This window comes from Sugiyamaella lignohabitans, chromosome A (genome assembly GCF_001640025.1).
Source record: "Sugiyamaella lignohabitans strain CBS 10342 chromosome A, complete sequence".
NCBI lineage: Eukaryota > Fungi > Ascomycota > Dipodascomycetes > Dipodascales > Trichomonascaceae > Sugiyamaella > Sugiyamaella lignohabitans.
Genome location: NC_031672.1, coordinates 5,797,158 through 5,815,076, shown reverse-complemented (window position 1 = coordinate 5,815,076; position 17,919 = coordinate 5,797,158). Strand labels below are relative to the sequence as shown.

Genomic DNA, 17,919 nt, shown 5'->3' with positions numbered 1-17,919 from the left:
TCTGCCCCAGACCCCGTAGCTCCTGCTTCGCAGGAGATTGCTGGGACCGCCGACGCAAACGACTCGAGCGAAGCGAGAGGAGCCACGGGGTCTGGGGCAGAGCCCCAGCCGCCGGAGGCACACCCCAGCCCGAAATTAACCTCCCTCACCAGGGTTGTAAATCCCCGAGTGTGTCAGTCATCACCCGCTGGAAATGGGGATCCTGAATTGATCCCTGGTGCATATGCCGCAAGGGACGGCTGATCCCGATTTTAGGTTCGTGGTGTGGCATGGCTTTAGAGGGTACGGCACTGGGGTGATCGATTGGAATTAGTATAAATATCGGCTGGTCGTCAGGGACAATTTCCTTTTGTTTTAATGAAAACCCCACGCGCTTTGTTGAGAGCTAATATTCGAAGTTTCTCATTAAAAGAGCGGTCTGCTAGCGCCAATTGGTTGGGTAGCGGCTATTATTTTCACCAGAAACAATACTATCGTCAACATCAGATCTTGACTGCTCGGTCGTCTCCATCGGCTACTAGGGATCGATTCGTGCGTAACCTTTCTACTACTCCTTATTATTACACAGGACCATCTGGTACTATCACTAGAAATATTAATACAATGTCTGCTGCTGCTAGTGGTACTGTCAAGTCTGCTTCAAGGCAACCTCCAGTTGCTCCTCTTCGTTGGGAGATCACTGCTGACGAAATTAAAGAGAGACAGGAGGCTCTTTTGGCGAGAAGCAAGAAAATCGAGGATGAAATTGCTGCTGAAGAGAATCCTACTTTCGAAAATGTCATTCTCAAGTATGCTTTGAATGAAAACGATATTATTAATGAACAGTGCATCTTGGGATTCTATCACCATGTTTCTGCTGACAAGGCTTTGCGTGAAGCTAGTGCCGATGCTGAAGAGAAAATCGAAAATTATACAATTGAGGCTGGCAGTCGTGAAGACGTTTACAAGTCTATTAAGAAAGTCTATGATGATCTGCCACAATTGACAAAGACTCTTGATCCCGAGTCGATTCGATTGGTGGAGAAACTGGAAACCAAATTCAGAAGAAACGGTCTTGCTCTGGATAAGGAGACCAGAGACAAGGTCAGTGAGCTTCGTAAAGAGTTGTCTAGCAATTCTATCAAGTTCTCTAAACAACTCGCTGAAGAAACTGGATTCCTCCTGTTCACCAAAGAAGAGTTGAAGGGAGTTCCAGAGTCTATTCTTGAAAGATATCAGTTCCAGGAGGATTCTGGAAAGTACAAAGTTACTTTCAAGTACCCAGACTATCTTCCTCTTATGAAGTATGCTGAAAACGATGCTACGAGAAAGACCGCTTATATCGGGTATGAGAACCGTGTTCTTGATAACAAGGAGCTGGTGAAGAAGGCCATCACATTGCGTGCTCAAGCTGCTAAGTTACTAGGATACAAGAACCACTCTGAGTTTGTTTTGGAAGAGCGAATGGCCAAGTCGCCTGAGATTGTCAACTCTTTCTTACAAGACTTGCGAAATAGAGCTTCTGCCAAGGGTAAAGAGGAGGTTGATAATCTCATTGCTCTTAAGAATGAACACCGTAGTGAGCCTGGTGTTGCCAAGTCGAGTGAGGGCCCTCATGATCAGCTTTACAGTTGGGACCACTCATACTACAACAACCTCCTACTTGAACGGAAATACCAAGTCGACGATGAAAAGATTTCCGAGTATTTCCCACTCAATCAAACCATCGATGGCATGCTCGATATATTTTCAGTTCTGTTCGATCTTGAGTTTGTTCCTACCAAGGTCGACTCGTCGTTATTATGGCACGAGGATGTGCATCTTTTCGCGGTGTGGAGAAAGGACACCAACCAATTTGTTGGTTATCTTTACCTTGATATGCACCCTAGAGACAATAAGTATGGACATGCTGCCAATTTCTCATTAACAAAGCGATTCCACTATCCCGATGGCTCTGTTAACTATCCCTCGACAGCCCTTGTGTGTAATTTCTCCAAACCTACTGAGACCAAACCATCGCTGCTCAAGCACTCGGAGGTTACTACATTTTTCCATGAACTTGGTCACGGACTTCACGATCTTGTAGGAGATGCCAAGTACGCTCGTTTCAGCGGTACATCGGTAGACTGGGACTTTGTCGAGGCTCCTTCACAAATGCTTGAATTCTGGACCTGGAACAAGGATCAGCTCAAGCAATTGTCTGGCCACTACACAGATCCCAGCAAGAAACTTGACGACGAGCTTATTGACTCGCTTATTCGTTCTAAACATGTTAATGGAGCCATTGCTACTCTTCGTCAACTGTCGTTCGGCATTTTCGACCTTAGTCTACACACATCAACTGATGGCGACGTTGATATTGCCAAGCTCTGGAACGAAGTCAAGGAAAAGGTCATTGGTCTCAGCCAGGGTGGTGAGTTTACTTATGGATATTCTACTTTTGGCCACATCATGGGTGGTTACGACTCTGGCTACTACGGATACATGTGGTCTGAGGTGTTTGCTTGTGACATGTACCACTCCAAGTTTAAGGCTGACCCTATGAGTCCCACTGTCGGTGCCGAGTATCGCGACAAAGTTATTGGTCGTGGCGGTTCTGTCGATCAAACTCTTCTTCTTGAAGACTTCTTGGGCCGCAAGCCTAATAACGACGCATTCCTCCATGAGCTCGGCATCGTTGCTTAGTTATTTAAGAATTGTCTATTTTCCTTCATTTTTTGCTTGGGGACATGCCTCCGGCGGCTGGGGCTCTGCCCCAGACCCCGTAGCTCCTGCTTCGCAGGAGAGATTCTCGATTTTTAAATGGATATCTTTTTATTCATGGGAAATGGCGCAAGAGAACTTCGTGCTTCAAGCAGGGACTGGCGCCTCACGCGCCGCATTGTTTGTTTGCATGTTATAACTTCGCGATCTGCCTGTGAATCTACTGTACACCGAGAAACTACGCCATAGCAGACTGTGAATATCAATTGTATCATCTCTAGAATGGTAATTTTATAGGGGATTTGAAAGGTTTGATCAGGGTTTATGTATTTTTAATATGGAATCTCCTGCTCCCCGACGAAGTTCGCGGCGGATTCAAAGTCTCCAACAACACGAGCGAGAAGAATCTCCGTTAGTCAAGACCGAACCCTCTTCTACTCCAGTCAAGAAAAATGAAAAAAAATCCGCACCACCATCTGGAAGGAAGGTGGCAACACCCACCGCAGAAACTCCCAAACAAAAGTATCCATATACAGTCGTGGATGGTACACCAGTGTCTGAATCATTACCTGATTACTCGGCTCTAGAGCATCCTCTGCCTCTTGAAGAATGTCAGTCATTGTCGTATTCGATTGAAAAGTCGCGAAACAGCTGGCTTTTGGGTGGTATGTTTAAGAAGTTTTGGACTAGACCACCACGAGGTCGTAAATTGCCAACTGGTGATTCGGCTGTAAGAGAAAAGATGAACAAACTCTGCGAATGCAACATGATCATGGGTCCACATATATTCGATGTCAGGTTGTTTGTTGTCAAGGATGAGAATCCTGAAGACGATAGTGAAGAAGAAGAGGAGCCTATACCTGGAGCTGGTCCTCCTGGAGCTCCTAATGTGCCTAATACAGCCAGTCCAATGAACCCGGCTGCTGCAGGCCCTCCAGGAGCCTCAAATATAGCAGGACCAAGACCTGTTCCAGTCGCTGGTCAAGCTGGAGCTCCAATCAACTCTCCAGCTCCAGCTCCAGGTCCAGCTCCTGTCTCGGCTCCTACCCCAAACCCAAGCGTAGTTACAACTGGGCCAGTTCCAGCACCTCCTCTAGTGAACACTTCAAGCTCTAACCCACCTACTGTAAATAATCCAGGCTTAAATACTACTGGTGCTCCTCCTGCACGAGTTGTTCCAACTGCTCCTGTACAGCCTTCTCCAAACGTGGCTCAACAAACGGCCCCTATTGCGCAAGTTCCTGTAGCTCAACCACCAGTAACTACAGCTCCTGGCCCACCCAGTGCGACACATGTGACCCCTATTAGAACACCAGTACTTACTGTGACTCCTCAAGTAGCTACTGGACAGCCTTTACCCCCAGTAGCAAGTCACCCTGTAGTACCCACAACTCACCAAGCTGACACCACTTCATCTTCTTCTTCATCCTCAACACCGTCAGCAACATCCACTCCTACTACTAATACTACCCAACCACCAGTTCCTACTCCTGTAAGACCTCAGACGACTACTGGAAACCAGCCTACTCCGGTATCTCAAATCCAACCCCAAAGACAGGCTATAAATCCAGCAGCTGCTCCTTCTGCTTCCCCCGTCTCTGCAGCTTCCGTACCTGGAGCAAGACCGACGATACCTGGACAGCCTGGTTCAGCTGGTGCACCTGCTGTGCAGAGACCGCTTGCTCCTGGTCCTCCATTGCAACCTGGCCAACCACCACGGCAACAAATCGTTCCAAGACCACCTCCTGCCGCTCCTGAACCCATAACCAGTCCTAATAACCAAGCAACAATTCTTAAACTTCAGTATATTGCCGCCAGGGACCCGTATTTGAACGATTTGATGAAAATTGTTGCCTCTGGCAGTGCCGCCCCAGCCCAAATTGCTTCATTTCAAGTGTATATCAACCGTGCAAGAAGTATGCCAATGCCTGAAGAACTGTTAGCAAGACAGTATAACTATCAAGCAATGAGGCAACAGGTCAGGCCTCCTAAACCTCCTAAACCGCCCAAGCCACCAAAAGCCCCCAAACCACCCAAACAGCCTAAAGCTCCCAGAACACCAAAAGCAGCCGATCCCAACAAGAAAGTCCGCAACAACTATACTCTGAAACGAACCCTCAAACATATTATCATTGTATTTGAGTTCAAGGATAATCCAGCTGATAGGTATGTTCTTCCAAAGGACTCAATTATGGAGGTGTTGCCAAATGGTGAGATTTTGCTTTCATTTCTAGCTACCAAGGAGGTGGTACCTGAGGTAAAGCCCGAAGTTGCCAACAATTCTAGCAAGCGATCATCGAAATCGAAGAAACGTGAATCAGAACGAGCACCTCTCCCTCCTACAGCCGAACCAATAATTTATTTCACTCCTCTAACAATTGCAATGAGAAACATTCCTCCTCGATCTCTTCAAATTGTCGAGAAGGGAGTTAACAGGCAAAAGAAAGTGGTACAACGAATGGAGGAGATCTTGAAAAAAGGTGTTCGCACTAAAGACTTTTCCGTTTGGTATCAGATTGATAGTACTGACATCGACTTAATTGACACATTAGATGAGGGACCCAAACTTCCAGAGGGCGCTGTAATTGCTCCTCGTAGACAATACAAGCCCCGGAGAAGGAGGGAGGAAGGTGAAGTAGATGGTGAGAATACACCTAAAAGGCCAAGGAAAGCACCAGTTAAGAAAGAAGGCGAAGATGGGGTGGAAAGTAGAACTAAAGAAGGTGAAGATGGGGAGGAAAGTAAAACCAAAGAAGGTGAAGATAGCGAGGCAAAGAAAGCCAAAGAAGGTGAAGTCGGAGAGGAAAAGAAAGGCGAAGAAGGTGAAGATGGAAAGGAAAAGAAAGAAGGGGGCGATGGAAAAGACCATAATACTGGTAATAAAGATTATGTGGTCAAGAAAGAAAATATTGATAAGATGGATATCGATGATAAGGAACCGCAGGAAGATATTGAAAGTAAGGAGGGAGAAGTCGAGAAGAAAGAGCTTGCTGAGAATGACAAAGAGAAGGTAGAAAAGTTAGATAGCAAGGAGGAAGACGACAAGAAAGAGACCACCAACGGTGACAATGGTGATTTAGAGAAATCAAGTAGTAACGATACATCTGACTCTTTGAAGAACCAGGACACTCCCGTGGGGCATGATTAATGAAACTCGAACAATCATACAACAGTATATTAGATAATTTAACATATTTATTTGTCATCAGTCATTACATGATTTTGAGGTATGCTCGTCAGAACTCTATGAGTCTGATGGTTGACCAAAGGACTGAACGTCTAGGGTTTAGGGTGAAGACTTATGCGAAAAGCAAGATAATACTGAAAAAACAGATAGTTACGGTCTATCAGTCCGTCGATTTTAACATAATACATAATACCTTATAGAAACTCGCTCTTCTAGAATAAAAAGCGTGGAAATTCTTAGCGTCGACGGCGCCGCTTTTTGCGATCTTGAGGGTCATCAGAGTCATCTCCATCGTCCCACTTGCCTTCTCCTCCCATATCCAGATCAACGTCATATGAATCATAGTTGTCTGTAGCAGAATTGTGTCCGGCTAGGACACCTCCAAATGTACCAGCAGCTGGAGACTGCGAAAGTTGGGCAGTTTTTTTCTCAGAGACAGCCTTGAGGGCACCAAGAATACCCTGGTCTATAGAGCCTGTGGACGGTACTTCAGAACCAGTTGAGGTGGTTGCACCTAGTCGAAGGCCCTTGAAATAGTCCTTTTGCTTATCGTCTCCATCATTATATTCTGTCTGGTGAGTGCCTCCCTGGCATTGTGGGCCATCGTCAAATGGGTTATAATCAGAAGAGTCGTCATCTGAGAATAGTGACTCTGGCTCGTGTTCTGGTCTTGTAGAAGTCAATATTGGATTCGATATAATTGGCGACTTCGTGGAATCTTCTTTCTCGATATTTTCTAATTGTATTTTGGAACTGTTTTGAACATCATCTTTTTTGTTCTGTGAAATTGTCTCTTTCAAATTGTCAGATTTCGACAATTTGAGCTCTGTATCTATAGATGGTGGAACCTCCACATTCTTCGGGACAGCTGTCGTGTCGGTATCTATTAACGTAGCTGGCTCTTGTTTGGTGGTCGAAGTTATGTCAGGCCCTCCGTTCTTTCCAGACTCTTCACTAGGCTTTTTCGATATCAATTGTGGTTCAGCGGTTGCATTCTCCATGGCAAATTGTTCTGCCTTTGGTTTAGCACGTTTTACTTTCTTTTTCAGCTTTCCATCTGGCCCTCGAACGTATTTCACTTTAACAGTACCAGCTTGTCCATCACTCTCTATTTTCAGTATTGTTTCCTTCTTGGACTCATTTGCAAGTTTATGTCCAATTGGCTTGAACTTTGATTTACGAGCAGCGAGAGCCTCTTCTTCGGCTGCTGCTTTAGCCTTTTCTAGCTCTCGCACAGTCCTCGAGTCCTGTTTAGATTTATTGGCACTAAGAAAGGCTTCTTCTAAGGATTTTTCAAACTCATCTTCCATTGAGCTCATCAAGGACACGACGTTGCAAGACTAAGATGAAACCAAATGTAACAAGTGGAACAAACCTGATGATTGAACAGGAGTTGGATTAATATTGAATCAAGAATTGAACCAACAGCTGAACCAGGATTGACCTAATAATTGAACAGGAGTTGAATTAATATTGAACTAAGAATTGAACTAAGTCTTGAATATAGTATGTTTATTTACTGATCTCCTCTCCTACCTACTAATCGTACTGTAGATGAAGTTTAGTATTATAAACGCCCTAACCGCTATCGAGATTTGAGAAGAAACGCTCTACCGTTTGCTTCTCTGCTTCTCTTACTCCCAATCCCTGCATCATGTACTGCTAATTTAATCCCAATCCGGCATACCACTTCAATTCAAACTTAATTAGCTACTGGGCTAGCAAACTAGCCAAGGAATAATAAACAGTTCAAAAAGCCTTAGATACGGTATATAAATATTAAAAACTGTTGACATGTGATCAACTTAAGTTATCATGCGATGTACAGTATGCTCGAGCAGTTATCGGCCAAGCATAATGTTACTGATAGTTAAGCTTATCTACTGATTCTCCCGGTTGTGCGGAGTGTGCTATATTTGGAATGTGCGCATACAAACATTTACAGTTTGAGCACACGAGTTCCCAAGGATATAAACTTCCAAATGCCAAGTAATTATACTCTTGAGAATGCATCTCGGTTGTCAAAATAATTCTTTCTTGTGTCGAACAGTCACTTTCATGGAAGATTCCGACATCTGGTCTTGTCATGCAGGTGTTCTTGGCTAAGATATTGATTAGGAGCTTTTTCAAGAGGGTAGAGATTGCAAAATTTACTAAATAGTTTACTACTAGTAGCAAAAACCAAAATCGAACATTCAAAATCGAGTAATAAAGGCTAAATAAAAAAAACGATAAAAAATTTAGATAATTTAGAAACCAGGTTCCAGCTCATTCTCGTGTGGTCGAGACCCTTTTGCTCGGCAGAACCGACCGACGCGGCGGGCGCAGTTCATCGCACGGCGAAATGCAACTCTGCAGCAGGTACATTTGGCAGCAGCAGCCCTCGCAGCAGGCTAAGAGCGACGCGGTTTGCTTGACATACATATTTCGGATTCAAACTGGTGTATGGTACGTGCCTAAGAACGAACTAAACACAGTAGCACAAGCCTGTTTTCTGGAATTGGCAACTCAACAGCCTTATCCAATACTAGGGATTACGCATTGAATAGTGTTTGAGAACCAGGTGGTTGGTTTAAGATCACGGGATCTATTACCGAAGTTGTCCCACGAAGTGAAGATTAGTAGCTGGCTGGAATATCAAGATCCTGTTGTTACTTGACAGCTCGTATTGTATTGTATTTTTGTTTACTCTAGTGGCTTTGATTGCTTGTCACTGAGAGCTTGTGGTTAGTAAGCTGTTACTTGACCAACACTGGGTTATCGAATTTGAAGTGCGCAAGTACTGGCGAAGAACTGATTGCTAAGACAGCCAACAGCGACAATATCACCATTTTTCAGTTTGTAAGGGGTGTGAAATCAGCTCACTGTAATTTGCTTCGTGAGAGTTGGTGTAACTTGTAATTGGCTTGTGTTCTACTGATCAACTGAGCTGTATCGAATACTCAACCAAGTGACAAGTTAGATCAACTTATAAACTGGTCTTGGGATCGAGCAATTAATCGCAATCAATTAGTATCACGTATCACAAGACCAAGGTAAATTAACGAGTACTGTATCATCTGTTTTTATTGTCACGACCTTCAATAAGCTGGTAAATCTATAAGTAGACGCACGTTTGTGCGCGATTCAGTTTCGCTTCTCGACAATGACCGAGATTCCTACATCTCCTTGGAAGGTCAAGATTTATGAGAATGTGGACAATGTCTGGACGGACCGGGGAACTGGCTTTTGCATTGGCCAAATAGTGCAAAGTCAGGTCTCTGACACGGGCGACGACGACAATGGCCGCAGCAGAACGTTGTCTCCATCAGGCATAACCGCATCGTCCGAAACAGCGTCATCTGGCTCCTTGTCACTATCAACACTCGAAGCCAACGAAATTCCTGTATCTCATGAAGCATTTTTGACTGTGTATGCAGAAAACTCCCATGATGAACTCATTCTGAAAACACGAGTTTTCGGAGATATTCACTATCACAAGCAACAAGATTCGCTAATAGTGTGGTCCGAGCCAAATGATAGCGAAATGTGTCTTAGTTTTCAAGAAGCAAAAGGATGTTCTACTCTGTGTGATTTTCTAATTTTCGTACAAAATAATTTCGAACACGACATCTCAGTGCTTGCCATCAAAAGCATAGATAATGGATCAGACGAAACAGTGACCGAGCTCCTTGCGGGGCCACTGACATTCCCACCAGATCCTGCTATTTCTAATCTGGGCGATGTCATTGATGCACTTAATAACTCGGCTTCCACTCAATACAACAGAGACGCCATCGTTAAATATATCCACGACAGTGACTTTATATCCAAGCTGGTTCGTATTTTTTCAGTTGCTGAGGACCTACATAGCCTCCCTGACCTCCACAATCTATGTCGAATAATGAAAATGTTCTGTAAGTGCAGTCCCCAGTTCCAGCGCTCAGTTATCAAAATACTAACTAGTTCGCAGTCCTAATGAATGATAACTCACTACTAGAAACATTACTAAAGGAAGAAAACATCATGGGAGTCATTGGAATGCTCGAATGTAAGTGTATCGAGAAAGCCAGCAAAGCTGGCACAAACGGGTCTGGGAGGAGCCCAGCCGCCGGAGGCATGATCCCACCCGCCCAAAGTACACTCCAGGCTAACAAACAGATGATCCGGACTTTCCGCGACTCAAGGCAAACCACCGAGAATACCTTTCAGACGAGAGTAAATTTAAGGAGGTGATTCCAATTGGCGATTCGTATATAAGAGAAAAGATCAAGCAGACATTCTGGCTACAGTTTCTGAAGGATGTGGTTTTGGCGCGATTGCTGGATGACCCGACATTTTCGATGTTAACGTCACTGATATATTTCAACCAGATCGAGATCATTCAATATATTCAAAAGAACGACGGGTATACTAACGCACTGTTCAAGCTTTATGAGAGTGAGGAAGATGTTAATAAGCAAGCAAAAGGAGACGCCAAAGAAGATGACAGCGCCATCAGAAAGAAACGGGACGGAGTAAGGTTTGTGCACCAAATGTCTATAGTTGCCAAGAGCTTCCCACTCCAACAGCGAGCATTGTTGTACGCGAATTTTATCCGGCACGGGCTGTTTGCTCTGATAGACTTTGCACTGAAAGACGAGCTGCTGTCGATTCGAGTGTTGGGGTCGGAGCTGATAGTGACCATAATAGAACAGGACCCAAACCTGGTGCGGTATACAAGTGAACGGGTAATTGACGAAGATAATGACACGGATAATGACGGTAACAATAAAGAAAATGGAATTAATGGTGGGATCAGTTTGAATGGGAGGAAGATTAGCCCTCATAATAGTACGGGCAGCAACAAGTACAACGAAAAAGTGATTAATGTATTTATCGACCTGTTAAATAATGACGAGGATTTGGGATTAAAGTCGCAAGCCACAGAGGCTCTTAAGGTTCTGTTAGATGTAGGCGGTGGCAATTACTCGTCCAACTCTTCATCATCAACATCGTTAAATTCCTTAGCAATAATGGGTGAAGATAAGGAATATGGTGCAGACGGGTTTGAAGAGCAGTTCTATAAGAAATCGGCTCCAAGGCTGTTTGCTAAGCTGACTAGATTATCATCAAGTTCACCTGAAGAGGCAACTAAAGAGCTGGAGGCAGTTAATAAGACCATGTCAAGTATTGAAGGACGAGCGTCTTATGAACAACTGTGCGACTTATTGTCATTTTGCATTCGACAGCATAGAGTACCATGTCGGCATTTTGTCATCAGCCATAACGTGTGGGCAGGCATCTCGCGATTGATAGGAGTACGTCACAAGCAAGTGCGTTTGGCTGCCATCAGGTGTCTAAAACAAGGTACATTAACAGACGACATTTATTATATTCGCAGTATTTGTCTTAGCGATGCCCTTGGTAGTTTACTTGATGTGCTAATAGCACTCGGCGACCAAAACAACCTTATCCATTCATCATGTCTCGAACTTTTAACAGTGATAGACTCACTTTCAAATCAGCATGCTGGACATCATCCTATTACGACTAGAGAGATAATCAGTCATATGGTAGAAAATTATAAACCAAAACTGTACAAGCTCAAGGAATCGGATATTGCTCAGTCCATCATTAACCACTACGAAGAACAACGTCGACAAGATGAGCTAGAAACGCCTATTCCAGCAGGAAGAATGGATTCAACTATGACTGAACCAGATTCACGACTGGAATCGACGATTGCCGATGATGCAAACAGCAGATTTTCATTTATTTCGCATGGCCCCAGTCATGCTTCAGGCCAATCTCCATCTTCAGCAGCAGCAGTAGCAGCAGCTGTGGCTTTTGGACTAGTTGACTACGAGGAAGAAGAAGACGATGAGAAAGATAGCACTCTGTCCACCAATGGGTCGAAAGAACTGCTATCAGCAAATGTAGATAGCAGTCATGAGACCAGTGGTGATTATGGTTCTATTGATGCTAGCATAGAGCACGATAACGACAAATACGACACGAGCTCGACAATCTCAACACCACCCATTCCACCAGTTCGACTGAAGCGGCAGTCATCCGGATCAGAGCCAAGAGCAGCTCAGAAACGACGTGTCACTGATGAAAATTCCAGTCCTGTGCTAGAGGAATCGGCATCTACACCCACTAAACCCACTCCCGAGGATACCAACACACCCACGCCAGCCTCAGGTGCAATGTCCATAGATGCAAGTGACGAAGAAACGTCAACGGATCCAGCAGATCAGACTCCACCCAAGAAAAAGGGAGGTCACCTTCGACGAACGCTGGCCACGGCTGGCAAGAAGCTTTCCGTCACGTTTAAGCGAGACAAAGACAAAGCTGTAACTTCTGATTAATGCTCATCGAGCTTGCTATGTACCTGATACTTATTTAATGAACCTCTTGACGACTATTTCTTGGCGCTCTTGACAACAACTCGCAGGATTTTTGTGTAACTTCGGGGCCGCTGCAGCTGCCAAGTGGGGTCTGATGTAAACTAACTTTAATTTGCGAACCAATGAGCACCCTAGCAGAAAAATCACACATGAATACAGATATGAATGGGATGCCCACGCCCGATTCGAGCCTAGCGAAAGGAGCCATGGGGTCTGGGGCAAAGCCCCAGCCGGGGGCATTCCGGCCGATCACGGAGAGGGCCCTGCAGCAAAAACAAGATTCAGGGTTAGGAAGTGCGAATCGGCCACTTCACTGAAATTCGAGGCAGCGAGCGTGTTTAGAGTGATACAGACGCGATAGTGAAGAGGAGAAAAAAAGAGGTGAATCACGCCGGGTCTGCCAGAATTCAGAAAAGGATCAAGATTGTTTCTGTTGATACTTAGAGTTGGAACAATCGACAAAATTAAGAGTGAAGAAAACCAGCTGTGTAATCGAAGAGAGCGACTTATAATGAGTGCAGATTGGTCGGTTGATCCCGATAACAGAAGACGTCTTTTGGCACTTCAAAAGCAGGGTGAAAACAGAAAATGTTTTGACTGTGGAACCGCCAACCCGCAGTGGGCCACTCCCAAATATGGAGTATTCATTTGTTTAGAGTGTGCAGGTATCCACCGTGGATTAGGAGTTCATATCTCGTTTGTCCGTAGTGTCACCATGGACCAGTTCAAGCCTGATGAGATGAAGTCCATGGAATTGGGCGGTAATGAGAGAGCTCGAGTCTATTTTGAGAAAGAAGGTCTTGATAGTTCGATGTCAGCTCAGCAAAAGTATAATTCAACAGTTGCTGAGGATTATAAGGAGCTTCTAGCAGCCGAAGTGGAGGGCAAAGAGTATGTTCGACGAGACCGACCGAAATTTATTCCAGGACCCGATGGCAATGCCAGCACACCATCAGGACCACCTATTGGAGGGGGATCAGTTGGCGGATCGCGACCTTCGTCAGCTCAATCGCACACTCAAAAACAGCGCAACGAATCATATTTTGCCAGCTTAGGAGCTAAGAATTCGGGCCGACCAGACAATCTTCCTCCATCACAAGGTGGTAAATACAGTGGATTTGGTAGCACGCCACCGCCACAAACTTCATCAGGATCGGGTTCAGGTGGGCTTGGCTCGCTATCGATCGATGATTTGCAGAAGGATCCTTTAGGCTCACTGACAAAAGGATGGAGTTTGTTTTCCAGTGCAGTTACGAAATCAGTTGGTGAAGTCAGCGAGTCGTATATCAAGCCCGGGATGAGGAATTTTGCTGAAAGTGACGTTGGAGCCAATGCCCGTAAGGCCATGGTTCAATTCGGACAGAAAATGCAAGAAACTGGTAAATACGGTATTGAGACGTTTAACCAGTTCACTAACGAGCATGGTCATCATGGCGCATCGTCTGCCAATGGATCGTATGGAAAGTTGTTTGACGGTCTGGGAGAAGAACCCACCATCGAGCCAGCATTCGGGCTGTCTAAGCCAACCGAACGAACCAAGCTCGAGGGTATCAAGTCCAAGGAGGACGAGGAATGGGACAAATGGTAATGACATATAATACAATAGATTTTGTTGTTAGGTCCAAGAGGACAGTTTTGTTTTGGGTTATAACTCCTCCACTACGGATCCCATGTCCAGTTACAACGAGCTCATACAAACAGCTCTTAGAACAACTCTTTCAACAGCTTTTACTACTAAACTCACTCCACAATCACGGGAGATACCCCACGCGCCGACTCGAGCGCAGCGAGAGGAGCCACGGGGTCTGGGGCAGAGCCCCAGCCGTCGGAGGCAGCCCCCTTGACAGGCGAACAGAGACGGCCATCTCAGGGGTCGAGAAAAAGAAATTAAGCTTGCCGATCATATGCCGTTACAATGCTAGGAAATGGCCGCACATGTGCATAGATGCGGCGTTAGTCCAGGTTCATGAGCTCAAAGGGTTTTTCCACACTTTACGTAACTGCGTTGCCGCGACTGCATGGAGTAAGACTGGCGACATATCGGGACCAAAAGAAACAGCTCGAGACAGAAAACGGGAACATACCGGGTGTTTATTACAGCAGCAGTTGAAACCAGGAACCTTTGGAGTTCTTTTGTATAATATTAACAGGGATTGTTGAATTAGCAAAAGCGATTTTGTTCAGTTTAGTGGCCGAGTGATTGATTGGTTTGTTCTGCCGACAGACAAACAAAACGGTACTTTGGATCTGAAGTTTACTTGATATACAACACAGTTGATATTGATTACGGTATCAGGTTAATGAACTGGATGTAATCAACTAAGATTCAGTTGAAAACGACAAGAACCAGTTGATTGATAAATTACGAGATAGAGTTTAGTGGAGAAAAGAAAGCTCTGGCAAGTGAGCCGCGACATTGCATCAGTTACAACAGGACCTGAAACAAGTCAAAAAAAACAAGTCAAAATTAAAAATAAAACACACGATCATGAGACCAAAAGCAGGCTCGAATCCACCCGATGATTACGACGACCAGCAGGTAGTCCCCATCAAACGCAGGCGTAGTCATATGTTATCTCGGTACGAGTCGTTAAAAGAGCAATTCGATGCCGACCGGGAGGAGGAATATCATCACCAGCGACAGAAACTGACGGCTCGGCTTGACTCGCTGATAGCCGGTAAAGACCAGCCTTTTCTAGAAATGGTCGAGGATCTAAACGAAACCCGGGATCTGGAACTTGTCAGTTTAAATCTGTATGAGAAGTTCCTTATAGACCGAGCCAAGAAAGATCATGAAGAGCGAATGCAATTTATAGAAGAGCAGTATAGGACAAGTACCAAAGAAGTTCATGAGAAACTCAGTCAGCGATTAGCAGCCCAGGCCGATATGCTCAAAACAGGGCAGGCCAATAACAGTTTTCTCGACATATCTTCGAATACATTAGACAATCTGACCAATACTGGTAGTAAAGGAAGTACCAGTCGTAGTGGCACATTGCGGACCAATGCACATTCAGGATATACCAGTAATAACGATGCGAATGGCACGGCCACAGCAGGGTCTACAACCGCCAGTCGGAGTCGGTTAAGACGGCGAGAAGCGGTTGATACTGACCAAGGAGACGCTACCGAAGGCACTGCTGGACCAGCTGTCATTGATGGGCATCACGGCAATTCACATAGCGGCGGGATCTCGAACGATCACCTGCGTTTTTTCTTTTCAGACTTTGATTTCGACGGGTACTCCAGCGGGTATGCATCAGCAGCAGCCGTCGCCAGCGGCGGACCTGGCCCCTCGGGAACTACCAACAGCAGGAGCAGCAAACAAACGCCCAAAATCCCCTCTCTCAAACAAGAAGAGGCCGACAGCGACCTCCAAGCGATCCGCCGTGAACGGGCCCAGCTCGACTTACTCCGGCGGCGAAGACCCGACCACTAAAATGCATGACCTGACGACGTCTAATGACAATTACATCAAATATATTTATCCACATTCAACGGGGGCACTGCCTCCGGCGGCTGGGGCTCCGCCCCAGACCCCGTAGCTCCTGCTTCGCAGGAGGTGGCTGGGACCGTGTACGTAACGACTCGAGCGTAGCGAGAGGAGCAGCGGTGTCTGGGGCGTAGCCCCAGCCGCCGGAGGCATCTGCCTCCCCGGTTAATTGAGGTTGACGTGTACGGCCTTGACCTGGGTGTAGATTTGGATACCGTACTCGCCGAGTTCACGGCCGATACCGCTTTGTTTGTAGCCTCCGAAGGGGATGCGGTAGTCCGAGTCATTGCCGCTGTTAATCCAGACTTGGCCGGATTCGAGGTCTCGGGCCACGCGGTGAGCTCGTTGCAGGTCTTTGGTGAAGATAGAGGCTCCGAGACCGTAGGAGGAGTCGTTGGCTCGTTGGACGACATCGTGCTCGTCGGTGAACTTGGTGATCGAAGCGACAGGGCCAAAGATCTCTTCGCGCATGATTTTCATGTCGTCAGTAACATCGGAGAAGATGGTGGGCTCGACGAAGAAACCGTTGCTGAGACTCTTGGGGACGTTGCCTCCAATGACGACCTTGGCACCCTCAGATTTGCCCGACTCGATGTATCCGAGAACTCGCTTTTGTTGCACTTCACTCACTTGTGGTCCTTGGAAAGTATCTTCGTCAAACGGATGTCCCACCTTTGATTTAGTGAGCACTTGTTGCTTGTACAGCTCGACAAACTTGTCGTAAACTGCCTCGTGTACATAGTATCTCGACATGGCAGTACAGGTCTGGCCCTGGTTTCCCATCAATGCCGAGTGGGCGTGAATTGCAGCCTTTTCAAGGTCGGCATCGTCAAAAATAATCATAGGAGACTTGCCTCCACACTCGAGAGTGATGTTTTTAAGATTGGACGCGGCATACTTCATGATCTGCTTACCGACTACAGTGGATCCAGTAAAGGCAATCTTGTCGACATCCAAGTGGCTGGCCAAATGAGCACCGGCAACAGGACCCAAACCAGTGAAAAGATTGATAACACCAGGGGGAAATCCGGCTTCAACGACTAATTTGGCAAAATACAAAGCCGACAACGGTGTGTTTTCAGCAGTCTTTAACACAACTGTGTTACCAGTGGCAACAGCAGCACCGATTTTCCATGCCTTCATGAGGAAGGGATAATTCCAAGGAATGATTTGTCCACAAACACCCAATGGCTCGTGAAGGGTATAAGCAAACTTGTTTTCACCAACATCAATGGTCTTACCACCAAGCTTGTCGGCCCAACCAGCATAGTATTTGTATGTCAGGGCACCAGCAACAATATTTCCGTAAGACTCGGCCGAGTATGATTTACCAGTATCCCATGCCTCAATTGTAGCCAATACCTCAGCATTCTTGGTAATGAGCTCTGAAAGCTTGTATAGCAAGTCCCCACGACTTTGATTATGTCTCCAGCCCTTTTTATATGCAGCTCTAGCAGCCTTGACTGCAATGTCGACATCTTCTTCCTTGGCAGCATAAACATCAGTAATTATCTTGCCGGTGTCAGGGTCAAGAACTGTGATCGTGGAGGTCTTATCTTGAGGATAAACAAACTCGTTGTTGATAAACAGACCGGTGGGCAGTTCAAACGACTTGCCTGAAGGTGCAGTAAGCTTCACTTCCAAAGGTAACGACATTGTAAATTTCTAGTGTGGATAGTGTAAATTGATATTTTGCTTCAATTGATAACTTTTGTGATGAGACAGAGTTAAATATGCAAATCACACTCACCGGCTTCCCACAGAGGTGAGTAGGAGTCACTGATTTGCTCAGCTCTCCCCACATTTCGCTGACCAACATAGGGTGCGGAATCGGGCCTGCAGATTGCATGATAACCGCCGAAGTGCGGAACTATCTTCATCAGGTATTATGCCACACGGTTGTTCTGTAATGCCGTTAGGACTTTCAAGTCTCGAGATTCATGCGTGGAAAGGTTTGTTATCAACCGGGAAGTTCAAGCAATTGTTTCTTCTCAATGAACGGAGTTGGAATTGGATTTATCTATCAGTGCCAGTGGGTCAGGTGAAGCACCGGTTCTCGGGATAGACAAGGTTTTGCCAAGCCGTTGTGGAATCCGGGGTTCTGGATTTCGCTATCAGTGATGTTTCAGCCTACAAATATAGCATTATTGTGTAGCAACCCCGCGAAGTAAAACTGAGTTGTTTTC

General features: G+C 45.7%; 7 protein-coding genes across 7 annotated transcripts; 6 read left to right on the top strand and 1 right to left on the bottom strand.

Annotated features, from left to right (window-relative positions):
* Window positions 1–357: 357 nt before the first annotated feature.
* On the top strand, window positions 358–2,664 carry PRD1 (Prd1p; the record flags this gene model as incomplete). Its single annotated transcript, XM_018878837.1, has 1 exon — window positions 358–2,664. The coding sequence occupies one exon, from the start codon at window positions 358–360 to the stop codon at window positions 2,662–2,664; it is 2,307 nt and encodes a 768-aa protein (XP_018736100.1).
* A 355-nt stretch (window positions 2,665–3,019) lies between these two features.
* Window positions 3,020–5,830, top strand: SWC3 (Swc3p; the record flags this gene model as incomplete). Its single annotated transcript, XM_018878836.1, has 1 exon — window positions 3,020–5,830. The coding sequence occupies one exon, from the start codon at window positions 3,020–3,022 to the stop codon at window positions 5,828–5,830; it is 2,811 nt and encodes a 936-aa protein (XP_018736099.1).
* A 3,184-nt stretch (window positions 5,831–9,014) lies between these two features.
* PSY2 (Psy2p) lies at window positions 9,015–9,827 on the top strand (the record flags this gene model as incomplete). The annotated part of the gene is made up of 1 exon (XM_018878835.1): window positions 9,015–9,827. One exon carries the CDS (start codon window positions 9,015–9,017, stop codon window positions 9,825–9,827), a length of 813 nt encoding a protein of 270 aa, XP_018736098.1.
* A 364-nt stretch (window positions 9,828–10,191) lies between these two features.
* On the top strand, window positions 10,192–12,201 carry PSY2 (Psy2p; the record flags this gene model as incomplete). The annotated part of the gene is made up of 1 exon (XM_018878833.1): window positions 10,192–12,201. One exon carries the CDS (start codon window positions 10,192–10,194, stop codon window positions 12,199–12,201), a length of 2,010 nt encoding a protein of 669 aa, XP_018736097.1.
* A 550-nt stretch (window positions 12,202–12,751) lies between these two features.
* GCS1 (Gcs1p) lies at window positions 12,752–13,828 on the top strand (the record flags this gene model as incomplete). Its single annotated transcript, XM_018878832.1, has 1 exon — window positions 12,752–13,828. The coding sequence occupies one exon, from the start codon at window positions 12,752–12,754 to the stop codon at window positions 13,826–13,828; it is 1,077 nt and encodes a 358-aa protein (XP_018736096.1).
* Window positions 13,829–14,728: 900 nt separating this feature from the next.
* Window positions 14,729–15,679, top strand: AWJ20_1917 (uncharacterized protein; the record flags this gene model as incomplete). Its single annotated transcript, XM_018878831.1, has 1 exon — window positions 14,729–15,679. One exon carries the CDS (start codon window positions 14,729–14,731, stop codon window positions 15,677–15,679), a length of 951 nt encoding a protein of 316 aa, XP_018736095.1.
* A 219-nt stretch (window positions 15,680–15,898) lies between these two features.
* ALD5 (aldehyde dehydrogenase (NAD(P)(+)) ALD5) lies at window positions 15,899–17,389 on the bottom strand (the record flags this gene model as incomplete). The annotated part of the gene is made up of 1 exon (XM_018878830.1): window positions 15,899–17,389. One exon carries the CDS (start codon window positions 17,387–17,389, stop codon window positions 15,899–15,901), a length of 1,491 nt encoding a protein of 496 aa, XP_018736094.1.
* Between the last annotated feature and the right edge of the window lie 530 nt (window positions 17,390–17,919).